Here is a 15544-nt window from a genome sequence, read left to right as displayed (position 1 = left end):
AGTTGCAGTCAGTTTTAGAATGGGTGGCTAGTAATGAACTAGCTGTCTGTGATAACGAGATACTCAGCATTTTTAAAACAACAGTCAACCAAACAAGTCCTGCAGGCTCTAGTTCGATCTAATCTTGACTATTGCCCAGTGCTGCAATGAAGGACCTAGAAAAGCTGCATCTGGCCCAGAACAGAGCAGCACATCTTGCCCGTCAATGCACACAGAGGACTAATGTCAACAGTATGCATGTCAGTCTCTCTTGGCTCAAAGTAGAACAAAGATTGACTGCATCAATTCTTGTTTTTGTGAGAATGTGCTGATCATTCCAAATTGTCTGTATAATCAACTTACATATAGCTCTGACAGGAAACATACAGTATTATATAGAGCCATGATTGAATGGAACTCCCTTCCATCTCATCTAGACAAGGGGCGGCAGGTAGCCTAGTGGTTAGAGCGAAAGTAGTGGTTTCTTTGCAGCAATTCGACCATGAAGGCCGGTTTCATGCAGTCACCTCTGAACAGTTGATGTTGAGATGTGTCTGTTACTTGAACTATATGAAGCCTTTATTTGGGCTGCACACCTGTTAATTGAAATGCATTCCAGATGATGAAGCTGGTTGAGAGAATGCCAAGAGTATGCAAAGCAGTCATCGAGGCAAATGGTGGCTATTTGAAGAATCTCAAATATAAAATATATTTTGATTTGTTTAACACTTTTTTGTTCACTACATGATTCCACATGTGTTATTTCATAGTTATGTCTTCACAATGTAGAAAATAGTAAAAAAAGAAAAAAAGAAACTTGAATGAGTAGGTGTTCTAAAACCTTTAACAGGTATTGTGTATTTAAATATATATATATACATATATAAACTCAGCAATAAAAGAAACTTCCCGATTTCAGGACCCTGTCTTTCAAAGATAATTTGTAACAATCCTGTCACGCCCTGGCCTTAGTTATCTTTGTTTTCTTTATTATTTTAGTTAGGTCAGGGTGTGACATGGGGGATGTATGTGTTTTGTATTGTCTAGGGTTTTTTGTATGTTTATGGGGCAGTGTTTAGTCTAGGTGTATGTATGTCTATGGTTGCCTAGATTGGTTCTCAATTAGAGACAGCTGTCTATCGTTGTCTCTGATTGGGAGCCATATTTAGGCAGCCATAGTCATTAGGTAGTTGGTGGGTGATTGTCTATGTCTAACTTGCCTGTGTCTGCACTTTTGTTTATATAGCTTCACGTTCGTCGGTTTATTGTTTTGTCTAGTTTGTATAGTGTTCGTTTCGTTTCGTCTTCGTCTTATAATAAAGAAGATGTATTGTTATCACGCTGCGCCTTGGTCCTCCTCTCTTCCACGTTACGACGATCGTGACAAATCCAAATAACGTCACAGATCTTCATTGTAAAGTGTTTAAACACTGTTTCCCATGCGTGTTCAATGAACCATAAACAATTAATGAACATGCACCTGTGGAACGGTCGTTAAGACACTAACAGCTTACAGACGGTAGGCAATTAAGGTCACAGTTATGAAAACTTAGGACACTAAAGAGGCCTTTCTACTGACTCTGATAAACACCAAAAGAAAGATACCCAGGGTCCCTGCTCATCTGCGTGAACGTGCCTTAGGCATGCTGCAAGGAGGCATGAGGACTGCAGATGTGGCCAGGGAATTAAATTGCAATGTCCATACTGTGAAACGCCTAAGACAGCGCTACAGGGAGACAGGACGGACAGCTGATCGTCCTCACAGTGGCAGACCACGTGTAACAACACTTGCACAGGATCGGCACATCCGAACATCACACCTGCAGCACAGGTACAGGATGGCAACAACTGCCAGAGTTACACCAGGAACGCACAATCCCTCCATCAGTGCTCAGACTGTCCGCAATAGGCTGAGATAGGCTGGACTAAGGGCTTGTAGGCCTGTTGTAAGGCAGGTCCTCACCGGACATCACCGGAAACAACGTTGCCTATGGGCACAAAGCCACCGTCATTGGACCAGACAGGACTGGCAAAAAGTGCTCTTCACTGACGAGTCGCGGTTTTGTATCACTAGGGGTGATGGTCAGATTTGAGTTTATGATCGAAGGAATGAACGTTACACCGAGGCCTGTACTCTGGAGCGGGATCAATTTGGAGGTGGAGGGTCCATCATGGTCTGGGGTGGTGGGTCACAGCATCATCGGACTGAGCTTCTTGTCATTGCAGGCAATCTCAATGCTGTGCGTTACAGGGAAGACATCCTCCTCCCTCATGTGGTACCCTTCCTGCAGGCTCATCCTGACATGACCCTCCAGCATGACAATTCCACCAGCCATACTGCTCGTTCTGTGTGTGATTTCCTGCAAGACGGGAATGTCATGGTGTTCTGTCACGTGTTCTGCCATGGCCATTCTAAAACTGACTCTTGGATCGGAGGGTGAGGACTAGGGCCATTCCCTCCAGAAAAGTACGGGAACTTGCAGGTGCCTTGGTGGAAGAGTGGGGTAACATCTCGCAGCAAGAACTGGAAAATGTGTTGCAGTCCATGAGGAGGAGATGCACTGCAGTACTTAATGCAGCTGGTGGCCACACCAGATACTGACTGTTACTTTTGATTTTGACCCCCCCTTTGTTCAGGGACACATTATTCCATTTATGTTCGTCACGTCTGTGGAACTGGTTCAGTTTATGTCTCAGTTGTTGAATCTTGTTATGTTCATACAAATATTTACACATATTAACTTTGCTGAAAATAAACACAATTGACAGTGAGAGGATGTTTCTTTTTTTGCTGAGTTTAGATTATATACAGTACCAGTCAAAAGTTTGGACACACCTACTCATTCAAGGGTTTTTCTTTATTTTTACTATGTTCTACATTGTAAAATAATAGTGACATCATCAAAACTATGAAATAACACATAAGGAATCATGTAGTAACCAAAAAAGTGTTAAACAAATCAAATATATTTTAGATTTTAGATTCTTCAAAGTAGACAACTTTTGCATTGATGACAGCTTTGCACACTCTTGGCATTCTCTCAACCAACTTCATGAGGAACGCTTTTCCAACAGTCTTGAAGGAGTTCCCACATATGCTGAGCACTTGTTGGCTGCTTTTCCTTCCCTCTACAGTCCAACTCATGTCAAACCATTTCAATTGGGTTGAGGTCAGGTGATTGTGGAGGCCAGGTTATCTGTTGCAGCACCTCATCACTCTCAAATAACTCTTACACAGCCTGGAGGTGTGTTTTGGTCATTGTCCTGTTGAAAAACAAATGATAGTCCTACTAAGCACAAACCAGATGGGATGGCATATCATTGCAGAATGCGTGTGCCTTGAATTCTAAATAAATCATTGACAGTGTCACCAGCAAAGCACCATCACACCCCCTCCTCCATGCTTCACGGTGGGAACCGCACATTTGGAGATCATCCATTCACCTACTCTGCGTCTCACAAAGAAACGGAGGTTGGAACCAGAAATCTCAAATTTGGACTCATCAGATCAAATGACAGATTTCTACCGGTCTAATGTCCATTGCTTGTGTTTCTTGGCCCAAGCAAGTCTTTTCTTATTATTGGTGTCTTTTGGTAGGGGTTTCTTTGCAGCAATTCGACAATGAAGGCCTGATTCACGCAGTCTCCTCTGAACAGTTGATGTTTAGATGTGTCTGTTACTTGAACTCTATGAATCTGAGGTGTAGTTAACTGATGAACTTATGAACTTATCCTCTGGAGCAGAGGTAACTCTGGGTCTTCCTTTCCTATGACGGTCCTCATGAGAGCCAGTTTCATCATAGCGCTTGATGGTTTTTGCGACTGCACTTGAAGAAACTTTCAAAGTTCTTGAAATGTTCTGGATTGACTGACCTTCATTTCTTAAAGTAATGATGGACTGTGTTTTCTCTTTGCTTATTTGAGCTGTTCTTGCCATAATATGGACTTGGTCTTTTACCAAATAGGGCTATCTTCTGTATACCACACCACTCCACAAATTAACAGGCACACCGGTTAATTGAAATGCATTCCAGGTGACTACCTCATGAAGCAAGTTGAGAGAATGTGCAAAGCTGCCATCAAGGCAAAGGGTGGCTACTTTGATCAATCTCAAAAATATAATGTATTTAGATTTTTTTAACACTTTTTTGGTTACTACATGATTGCATACAGTGGGGAGAACAAGTATTTGATACACTGCCGATTTTGCAAGTTTTCCTACTTACAAAGCATGTAGAGGTCTGTAATTTTTATCATAGGTACACTTCAACTGTGAGAGACGGAATCTAAAACAAAAATCCAGAAAATCACATTGTATGATTTTTAAGTAATTAATTTGCATTTTATTGCATGACATAAGTATTTGATACATCAGGAAAGCACAACTTAATATTTGGTACAGAAACCTTTGTTTGCAATTACAGACATCATACGTTTCCTGTAGTTCTTGACCAGGTTTGCACACACTGCAGCAGGGATTTTGGCCCACTCCTCCATACAGACCTTCTCCAGATCCTTCAAGTTTCGGGGCTGTCGCTGGGCAATACGGACTTTCAGCTCCCTCCAAAGATTTTCTATTGGGTTCAGGTCTGGAGACTGGCTAGGCCACTCCAGGACCTTGAGATGCTTCTTACGGAGCCACTCCTTAGTTGCCCTGGCTGTGTGTTTCGGGTCGTTGTCATGCTGGAAGACCCAGCCACGACCCATCTTCAATGCTCTTACTGAGGGAAGGAGGTTGTTGGCCAAGATCTCGCGATACATGGCCCCATCCATCCTCCCCTCAATACGGTGCAGTCGTCCTGTCCCCTTTGCAGAAAAGCATCCCCAAAGAATGATGTTTCCACCTCCATGCTTCACGGTTGGGATGGTGTTCTTGGGGTTGTACTCATCCTTCTTCTTCCTCCAAACACGGCGAGTGGAGTTTAGACCAAAAAGCTCAATTTCTGTCTCATCAGACCACATGACCTTCTCCCATTCCTCCTCTGGATCATCCAGATGTCATTGGCAAACTTCAGACGGGCCTGGACATGCGCTGGCTTGAGCAGGGGGACCTTGCGTGCGCTGCAGGATTTTAATCCATGACGGCGTAGTGTGTTACTAATCGTTTTCTTTGAGACTGTGGTCCCAGCTCTCTCCAGGTCATTGACCAGGTCCTGCTGTGTAGTTCTGGGCTGATCCCTCACCTTCCTCATGATCATTGATGCCCCACGAGGTGAGATCTTGCATGGAGCCCCAGACCGAGGGTGATTGACCGTCATCTTGAACTTCTTCCATTTTCGAATAATTGCGCCAACAGTTGTTGCCTTCTCACCAAGCTGCTTGCCTATTGTCCTGTAGCCCATCCCAGCCTTGTGCAGGTCTACAATTCTATCCCTGATGTCCTTACACAGCTCTCTGGTCTTGGCCATTGTGGAGAGGTTGGAGTCTGTTTGATTGAGTGTGTGGACAGGTGTCTTTTATACAGGTAACGAGTTCAAACAGGTGCAGTTAATACATGTAATGAGTGGAGAACAGGAGGGCTTCTTAAAGAAAGACTAACAGGTCTGTGAGAGCTGGAATTCTTACTGGTTGGTAGGTGATCAAATACTTATGTCATGCAATAAAATGCAAATTAATTACTTAAAAATCATACAATGTGATTTTCTGGATTTTTGTTTTAGATTCCGTCTCTCACAGTTGAAGTGTACCTATGATAAAAATTACAGACCTCTACATGCTTTGTAAGTAGGAAAACCTGCAAAATCGGCAGTGTATCAAATACTTGTTCTCCCCACTGTATGTGTTATTTCATAGTTTTGATGTCTTTACTATTATTCTGCAATGTAGAAAATATATCTATTTTTTTTATTTAAAAAAGAAATGAGTAGGCGTGTCCAAACCTTTGACTTGTACTTTATATATCCACTCACCGGCCTGTTTATTAGGACCATCCCGTTCACGAAAATGGATTGCTTTTACAGACAGTGAGTCACGTGGCCGTGGCTTCTATATCAGGCTGGCAGACAGGCATTGAGGGGGGGCCCCCTTGGGATGTGCCGTGGCGGAGATCTTTGTGGGCTATACTCGGCCTTGTCTAAGGATGGTAAGTTGGTGGTTGAAGATATCCCTCTTGTGGTGTGGGGCTGTGCTTTGGCAAAGTGGGTGGGGTTATGTCCTGCCTGTTTGGCCCTATCCGGGGGTATCATCGGATGGGGCCACAGTGTCTCCTGACCCCTCCTGTCTCAACCTCCAGTATTTATGCTGCAGTAGTTTATGTGTCGGGGGGCTAGGGTCTGGAGTATTTCTCCTGTCTTATCCGGTGCCCTGTGTGAATTTAAGTATGTTCTCTCTAATTCTCGCTTTCTCTCTTTCTCTCTCTCGGAGGACCTGTGCCCTAGGACCATGCCTCAGGACTACCTGGCATGATGACTCCTTGCTGTCCCCAGTCCAACTGGCCGTGCTGCTGCTCCAGTTTCAACTGTTCTGCCTGTGGCTATGGAACCCTGACCTGTTCACCGGACGTGCTACCTGTCCCAGACCTGCTGTTTTCAACTCTCTAGAGACAGCAGGAGCGGTAGAGATACTCTCAATGATCGGCTATGAAAAGCCAACTGACATTTACTCCTGAGGTGCTGACCTGTTGCACCCTCGACAACTACTGTGGTTATTTTTATTTGTCCATGCTGGTCATTTATGAACATTTGAACATCTTGGCCATGTTCTGTTATAATCTCTACCCGGCACAGCCAGAAGAGGACTGGCCACCCCTCATAGCCTGGTTCCTCTAGGTTTCTTCTTAGGTTTTGGCCTTTCTAGGGAGTTTTTCCTAACCACCGTGCTTCTACACCTGCATTGCTTGCTGTTTGAGGTTTTAGGCTGGGTTTCTGTACAGCACTTTGAGATATCAGCTGATGTAATATATAAATACATTTGATTTGATTCAGTTTCTGCTCGATTGAACGTTTCCCGAGAACGGCTGGAAAATAATTTTGGTTCCAACCCCTGACTCTAACCAGCACCACCACCTTGGGGAGCTGTAGACAGTCCTGGTGACAAGGTGAGGGGAGCTGTCGGATGATACCGGGGTATTTCCGAATACTAACGGTATGATTTTCAATACAGTTTTAAAAATATATGTTTTTTTTGTTATTGAGCTGCTTAAGTTAAGTATAACTAAAAGAAATCGAAGATGTGTCAAATAAATGATATGCAGCTCAGGGCTCCAGTTATGGATTTGGCTTGCTAAATTGGCTAGATGTCAAGATCAAGCTTCTTGGTAACAGCAGAGACATTCAATCCCCTTCTGGATCAAGATCCCTGTTGCCTAAATTATTTTGTGTGTTGAAATAGCGCCCTTTGTTTTCACTTCTGGTAATACCGTATACTCTGGTACGGTATAGAAACGGTATGATGGTACAAAAATCTGGATACCGCCCAACTCTACTGCTGATGTCCATTGCCAAGAAGCAGCAGTGTGGAAAAGCCGTGATGCTCATTGGGCAGTTGGTAGCTAAAATAACAGCCAGCCACTGACTTCCGCTTACGCCTGTCAAATGCATCAATAATGTTCAAACGGAATTACAGGTAACAACGAAGCCCAGCCCGGGCCACCACGCCGAATAGTGAGTCTGGAGAAAGAAGGGAAAGGGGGGAAGGAGAACAGAGAGATCTATTACAGCGAGGGGCCCCTGGCTGTGCAGCATACTGAACACCATCTGTGATGTGGCTGCCAGGGACCGGCCCGGCGTGTAACCGTCAAGGGAGGTTTTAAGAGGGAGAGAAATATGGCCACAACAACGAACAGCAACAGCAGCTCCACTCATTAGTGCCTCCCTCCCTGGTGGGCACATTTAAATTCACCCATAAACTGGTAATGGCTTAGCCCTCAACTGAGAAAAACAATTAGGAAGTGGAGAATGTGGAGTTTAAGTGGTAAACACACACATGGCGAAAAACCTCCAGAACAAGAATTTTGTGAACTATCTATCCATTTGTCTCTTTTATTACATGGGAAAATGCAATGCTCTGTGTGAGGAGCTTTTCATTCCCTGCGACTCAACCAGGGTTTATGATTATTTATGATCCCAGCTTCCGTTACATTTGAATAATTTAGCAGACGCTCTTAGGCAGAGCAACTAACAGGAGCAATAAGTGCATTGCTCAAGGGCACATCGGCAGATTTGTCACCTAGTCTGCGCAGGGATTTGAACCAGCAACCTTTCGGTTACTGGCCCGACGCTCTTAACCATTAGGTTAACTGCCGCCTCTGACATTGGTGCATTGTTTCAACAATGCTGCATGTAAAGAATACATACCATTTGGGCTCTCTTCATCTATGGCAACAATTGTGGCAGGTGGTCCAGTCCTGGAGAGTTTGCATTCTGAAAAAAAAAAATTACATTAACCTGTAATCTCCTGTTACACACCATTACAATTTACAGTCGTACTATGACTAGAAGCCACACAGGACGGAACATTGAATGGAACTAAGCTATATAGATGTACTGCCACGGGGGAGAATAAAGGGAGAATATGAGCAAAGTGCACAGTGGTAATGACATATGACTTCTTTATGAGCAGTATGAGGCTATTACCGGAGGGTTGGTGGGGGTAAATACACTTTTAGAAAAAAGGGTTTCAAAAGGGTTCTTTGTGGAGGGATAGCGTTCTACCAAGAACCGTTTTGATCTGAAGAACCTTTTTTGGAAGACAAGGGCTCTTTGTAAGGCAATGGGTTCTACCTAGAATCTTTAACATCCTAAGAACTGTTTTTGGAAGAAAGGGTTCTTTGATGATTCTTTGGAAGGCAAGAAGGGTTCTACATATAGTATAGCCATATATCATATTTCCCAGCATTCTCTATTTCAGGGGGATTTTCAGAATTGTTTGTTTTAATAGCTGTGTTTTGGCATGTTACATTGATTGATTGATACATTTTATGCTACACAAAGATAAATAGCATAGATTCTTCTAAACTAATCCAATCTGTTAGTAGTTGTACTCATTACTGAGATGGTTGTTCCAGTTTACATGATCAAGGTAGTTTCAGTATTCAATCTTCCCTAACTTGGCAGTCATTCTGAGTGCAGGTTGCGGATGACATAAAATCCCACGTGTTGGATATCCGAACTCTGGCTAGATTCTAATAGGAATTAATTAAACACCACTTTGCAAGCCAGCATAATGTGACTTGCAGGCCTGATGTTGCCTGTAAACCGGGAGTTTCTTAACACCACTGTGTTAGGGTATAACTAGGCCCTCAAACAAAGGCCTTATGCGATATGTAATGTATTTAACTTGAAAGGCTAATAAGGCTAAGGCTGTTCATCGAGGAAGAACCCTCCAAAGATATGTGTATTTTTAGAACCCTTCGTAGATGGTTCTAGGAAGAACCTTTAGATGATACAATTGTTCTTGGTAGAACCCTTCATAGAGGGGTCTAGGCAGAACCTTTCATAAAGGGTTCTAGATAGAACCATATACAGGGGGATTCTATGAAGAACCCTACATAAAGGGGTCTAGGGAGAACCCTATTCAAAGGGTTCTACCTAGCACCAAAAAGGGTTCCCCTATGGGGAGTAACCGAATAACCCTATATGGTTCTACTGAGCACCTTTTTTTTTTGAGAGTGACTGCTACAGTCAGATCACAAAGAGAGACACAGGGAGAGACAGGGAAAAGATCCATCGCCTTACCATCATACTGCCAGTCTGGAGTCAAAGACAGTGTCATCAGCCAGAGAGAATGAAGAAAAGAAAAAGACAAGCAGGGAGTCAGAGTTCCATAAGATACTTGAAAGAGAACAAAAAAAAAGAGGAAAAAGTGAGGGAAGAAAAAGTATCAAAAGAAAAGTACAGAAACGTTGTAACTTTGAAACAGAGATGCGAAAGTTCACATTATAGTACCTGAATCCACCACTTGCACCTCAAAACACAATCTCCATCATCCTTCCTTTCCTTGCCAAGAGCTACAGAATCACTTATAAATCAATTTATCATATACGTGCAGGTGGACTTTGAGCAAGTAAACATAAATATCTCACCACCAAGCCCACTTCTGACACCAGCCAAGCGACTAATTAAGCTATTACCTCAAACATTTTACCCCCTTCAATTTTTCCCCTTCGCAGATCAGTATGCGCAAACATTACCCACAACCCACTATGGTAGATTTACAGTCTAGCGCAGAGCAGTGGGACGAGGCTGTGGTGGTGGAGAGGCATCTGAATAAAGTGCATCAGTGAGTGATTTGATGAACACCGTTCCTGGGTGGCAGGCTGGGAGAGATCTATTGCATCATGGGACTGCATTTGTTACGGGGGGGTGTCCGTTTCACCCCATCACTCCCAACCTCCCTGTTTAAGACACACACCTTTACAAAATATGAATGGCTAGTTATGAGAAGACCGACAGCTCGGTATAAATCACACCGCGTCAACACAGTGTTGAATTCCTCCTGAAAGAAAGAGATGTGGTCATGGGGGAAACGGTTTCCTCAGGGAGGGTGCACTTGCTGGATTATTACTTAAAAAAATACAACTATTTATCTTCCCAACACAATAGCCGTTCGCAGACGGCGGTGGTGGTGAGTGAGCGTTAATACTAGGAAACCATTGCTAACTGACAAGATATCAAAACGCTCCAGCTCCCATATAAACAGCTCCAAAACGGTCTGGGACTTGAGTTCGCTCCGGAACATTGGGCCTTGATTATATCGGTTTGTCGTATCTGGAGAATGGATGTATGGACAAGCAAGGGGAAGCAACAGATGAGAGATACGTTCAGTCCTTATGCTTTTAGGTCCTCTGTATGGCTGGCCTTCATAAATGACTAATTACCCACTAGCTGACTAGAGTTAAATGAGTCACACGACATCAGAAAGGCTGTAACCCAACAACCCCCCGGCAACTGTGGCCCTCATATCAACGCCAGCCACTGCAATGCAACAACCGTCTCTACGGGAGAACAAAAAGATAGTGTGACGTTGAAATATTCATGGAGGGGTGTTACTTCTATATACTAGTACGCAGAACAGAGGGACTCCTGTCTGTGATCGACTTTCCAGATTCCAAACAGGCACAAAGAATGTTTTGATCAATTGTTTGGGACTGTTCAATAGCCAACCAGAGCCTATAGACACAGTATCCAATTTCACCTACTGTTTGAAAGAAAATGTAAGCAATATACCAGTTTCCACAAAGGCGTGTATATTTTGTACGTGTAGGCCTACAGCTACGAACATCCTGATGCACACCGTGTACACTATCCAACGTCATGTTATTGCATATCGTAATATGATTGCTAGTCATTAGTACCAGAAAGTATATTTAAGTAGTAAGTAACAGGCAGACATTTTGAAACCACACCATCTCAAATGCTATAATGGGTAGCAAATGCCTCAATAAGCAGACATTCAGTAAGCACATTATCTATCCAATCATCCAATAACAAATCCACGACTTTGTACGGACGCCCCAAAACTGTAAAAGTCAAAACGAACAGTCCCCTAAAACCTGCTCCAGCCAAAAAGCAATCTCCAATAAACTGATAAGTGTACCTAAGTCTAACAGTGAGAAATATACTTGTATTTGATTTGATGGATTCAACCTTATTTGAAGGCTGAAACACCAGCTTGGATTTGAGGTTGGTGTTATTATAGCCATTCATTGTTCACTGGGGTCAATACCTGACCAATGACACACTGCATTCAGGTGTTCTCTCTCCACAGATCATTGGTTCAAAGGAGACCATTAGGATTAGTATTCTATTTCAGAATAATGAGGGTGATGAGATCATTGGCTGACATCTGACCCTCTGATTGGTTAAACGGTTAAATGCTTCTTTGACCCTGCAGGTGTTACATTCCTCCCATAGAAATATCATTGACTAGAACAGATATCCCCATTTGAGTCAATGCACTGTAATTCTATTTCTATGCTTCCTCCCACTTGTCCTGATATGACACCAGAACATTGGCTGATTACAAAGTGGAGCGACGGCGTGTGACAATGAACTTTGATGTCCAAAGACAATCCCTGCATGTGCCCGCTCCTCTAACTGTGATAACCTGTATGAGAGATGCTGCTATGAGATTGGAACGACACCATCCAGAGTAAATCGCCACAGAAATCAATAGCCAGCTATACGGAAGCTACCTGCACAAACTCCAGGTCAGCGAGGCTAGATTTACTCCCAGGACGAGAGGCCGTTCTAACCACATTATTTCTCCTCAGCCCATTCACGAGAAATACAATGTAAAGGGGAGTGGGTTGGTAATGAGTTGTTTTTTTGTATGTGAGGTGAATTGGATACGAACGGAGTGTATGTGAAATTGATAAAGAACGATAAAACACAGAATGTGATGTCCATATTATAATTTAAAAAACACATAATAGAATCAATAACAAAAACAATTGCAGAGAGAACTTCACTAAACAATAAGTGCTTCTACCATAGCATATGATTTTCTAATCAAAAACTTAATGCAAAATATTAATGGATACAAAGAAATATTCAATATTCATTACAGAATCCACTTACAGTCCATCGTTCCTGTACCATGAATAATTTCATACTTCACTAATGTTTCAGTTTGACTTTGAATTAAAACTCTCAATTGGGGATAAACACATTAGGATATGATATTCAGAGTTTGTCAAACCACCTTTTTTATAGTCAAAGCGTCATGAGCACAACAGGTGGCAGTGCCTGACTTATTTTGGGCATTCATTTAGCCCGTGCACACACACACACACACACACACACACACACACACACACACACACACACACACACACACACACACACACACACACACACACACACACACACACACACACACACACACACACACACACACACACACACACAACCACCCATCCCATTATCCATTTCCATTATCTCTAATGAAGCAGATAAAAAAAAACATGCAAATCCATTGATGAAAACATCAGGAGTCCAACACACACACACACACACACAGTCTCTCTCTCTCTCTCTCTCTCTCTCTCTCTCCAAAAAAGGAAACACACTGGGGGGTTACAGTCAGTGTGGTGTCTGGATAAGAAAGAGAAACATACAGGCTGGTGCCCCAGTCTGAGCCAAACTGAGGCTGGCAATGCATGCTCCCCTGATAAAATAAGTTCTGGAAGTTTTGTCAATAATCTGATCTCCACCATCAAATAGTGTGCTACTGTGCTTGGCCTGAATAGTAAACTGGTAGGAACTCTGACAAACAAACCAAAATACAGAAATTGAAATGGATTTTGTTTTAACTCATGAACCTCAAAAAGAACTGAGGGGAGACAACTAAAATATTGATGAGAATAGTGCTAATAAAACAAGTATATGTCCTTGATAGTTTGCAGTCTAGTTGGTTTGTTTTTGTCATGCGATTTTAAACATGTAACTAGCTAAATTAGGTCTATATAACGATATATTATTCCTATGCACAGATAGCTATACACTTATATTGATATGTACAGTATAGCCCAGAGGGGCATGTGGCGCATAACAGAGAGATAACTATCTGAATAAGTGTGTAGGTGTGAGTGGGACACTTTGCATGCCTGGGCACCTGAGTGGTGCTGCTTAGTGCTCAAGGGGAACCGACCTCCAGTCCTATTAATACACAGTGCTGGATCCCCGGGATGAGCCCCATACTGAGACACATCCATACATAATGCAATGGAGAAGAATCCCACTCTGTCACCTAAGCGGGGAAATTCAACTTTCTAACAGGAGAAATAGAAGAAGAGAGAGAGACAGAGAGGTAGGTAGAGAGGTAGGTAGAGAGGTCGCGAGAGAGAGAGAGAGAGAGAGAGAGAGAGAGAGAGAGAGAGAGAGAGCGCGGGCCAAAATTAGGACTGTCTTGTAGGTGACACTGATCACTTGCTTAAGATGGTATCTATTGCTCCATGGCAACCACAGGATGAGGATGCACTAATTTGTTTCTGCATTAGAGTTGCTTTGCCACAACACACTTATCTCTATGTTCTTGCATCCATCTCCTACAGTGACAAAGGGATATTTTGAAATTGGAATAGGAAGTACTTGACCATGAGTAGTAATGTTATGTCACAATCGAGGTGTTCTGTTTGTCCCTACATGAATAGACAGACTATAAAACTATTTTCCAGCACTGATATGCAGCTTGATGATCATTCTAGTTAGAACAATACTAACTACAGCCTCAAAACCTTATGCCCTAATCAAGTCTAAATTCCACTGTACATCAGAAAGTGACTGATTTCTGAACCAGAGGTGAAATTCACATTGGGCTAAGGTGAGAACAATGAATTAAAGTGTCAGTCATTCAATTGATCAATTTGATTGATTAAAGTGTCCAACATTAGCGGCCCAACACGATAAATCAGTTTGAAATAGACATTTCCCTTTTTTCTTTTTTAAAAGGTCTCCTTTTGAGCGGATTCGGACAGACGTATGAAGGAGCGTCAATAAAATCGATAGTACATTTCTGAATATTCAACTCCATTCAGGCACTGGTCAAATGCGGAGGCAGTAGCATCCGTGACTTCACTAACATCAAGTAAAATATGCTTCCATGAATCAAGTATCGCCACATAAATCCAGAGGAATCTGTCAGGTTGAAAACTAATCAACGAGCAAACGGCTGCAGCTGAGCAGGAGTATAGAATCAGAGCTCATCACTGGGTCGAGGCAGTTTGAACATATCAGTTAAGTTCAATCTGAGACCATTAATCAAATACAGTGGTGCAAATGGCATAGAAATACAAAATGTTCATCAAAATAAACCCATTCAGTGTATTTTAGCATCTGGGTATTCTGAAACAAAAACAGGCCTATGTGGTTGTATATTCGCCTTGTTTGCATAGAATATAGGTACTTGAGGTGTGGAGGACTTACCATCTGTGTCTTGCGACAGGCAACAAGTGGCTAACAGCAGAAGTCCTATCCATATTCCTAACCATTTGAAGTGCCATGACCTCATTTGCATTTTCGTCAAGCGTTACTGCGTGCCCACCTGGAGGGAGAGAGAGAAAAGAGAGAGATGAGAATGACCTTTTCCGTCGTGTACATCATAAGGGCCAGGGGTTGAGTTGAACAGCAAAAAATACCTCTGGCCCTATTCACTAGGTCTAAAAAGCTACATAGCCAGGTGATAATTAATAGCTGAACTCTTGTAGATCCAAAACCTTGTAGAATACCACAACCTATTTACATCCACCTGAAATTGTCATGGTATCTTTGTCATGGTATCTTGACACGGTATCTTTAAAAAAAAAAAAGTTACTCTTTCATCATTTTATCTCCTTACAGCATTTGCCACCATCTCTCAAGAATTCGGAAAACCGAACCCAAACAGGTGAATTACAGGTATTCTGAAAGGAATCCGACACCGGAGCTTATGAGTCAGTCCATTTCAAAGGAAATTTCCCACCCAATTTTACCTTTGGGAAATAGTCTTTTATCGAAGGGCAAATTCTGGTTCTCTCGTGTAATACCACCGGGGAGGAACTACATTTAACCTTGCCCTTTGAAGTAGACAGTGAAGTTGATAGTGTTTTCCACCAGAGAGATACAGTCCACAATACAGTATAGCTTTG

General features: G+C 42.6%; 1 protein-coding gene across 1 annotated transcript in view; it reads right to left on the bottom strand.

Moving 5' to 3' along the window:
* LOC139580887 (protocadherin-15-like) overlaps window positions 1–15544 on the bottom strand; it is a 220646-nt gene that overhangs the window by 158841 nt on the left and 46261 nt on the right. The window contains exons 3-5 of the mRNA XM_071410010.1: window positions 14844–14961; window positions 9654–9668; window positions 8274–8339 (exon numbers count right to left, since the gene is read on the bottom strand). Of these exons, the coding sequence (XP_071266111.1) occupies window positions 8274–8339; window positions 9654–9668; window positions 14844–14934 (172 nt within the window). The 5' untranslated portion in view covers window positions 14935–14961. The remainder of the gene's footprint in view (window positions 1–8273; window positions 8340–9653; window positions 9669–14843; window positions 14962–15544) is intronic.

The sequence above is a fragment of the Salvelinus alpinus genome, chromosome 7 (assembly GCF_045679555.1).
Source record: "Salvelinus alpinus chromosome 7, SLU_Salpinus.1, whole genome shotgun sequence".
Classification (NCBI taxonomy): Eukaryota; Metazoa; Chordata; class Actinopteri; order Salmoniformes; family Salmonidae; genus Salvelinus; species Salvelinus alpinus.
This window is presented reverse-complemented; position numbering and strand designations above follow the sequence as displayed.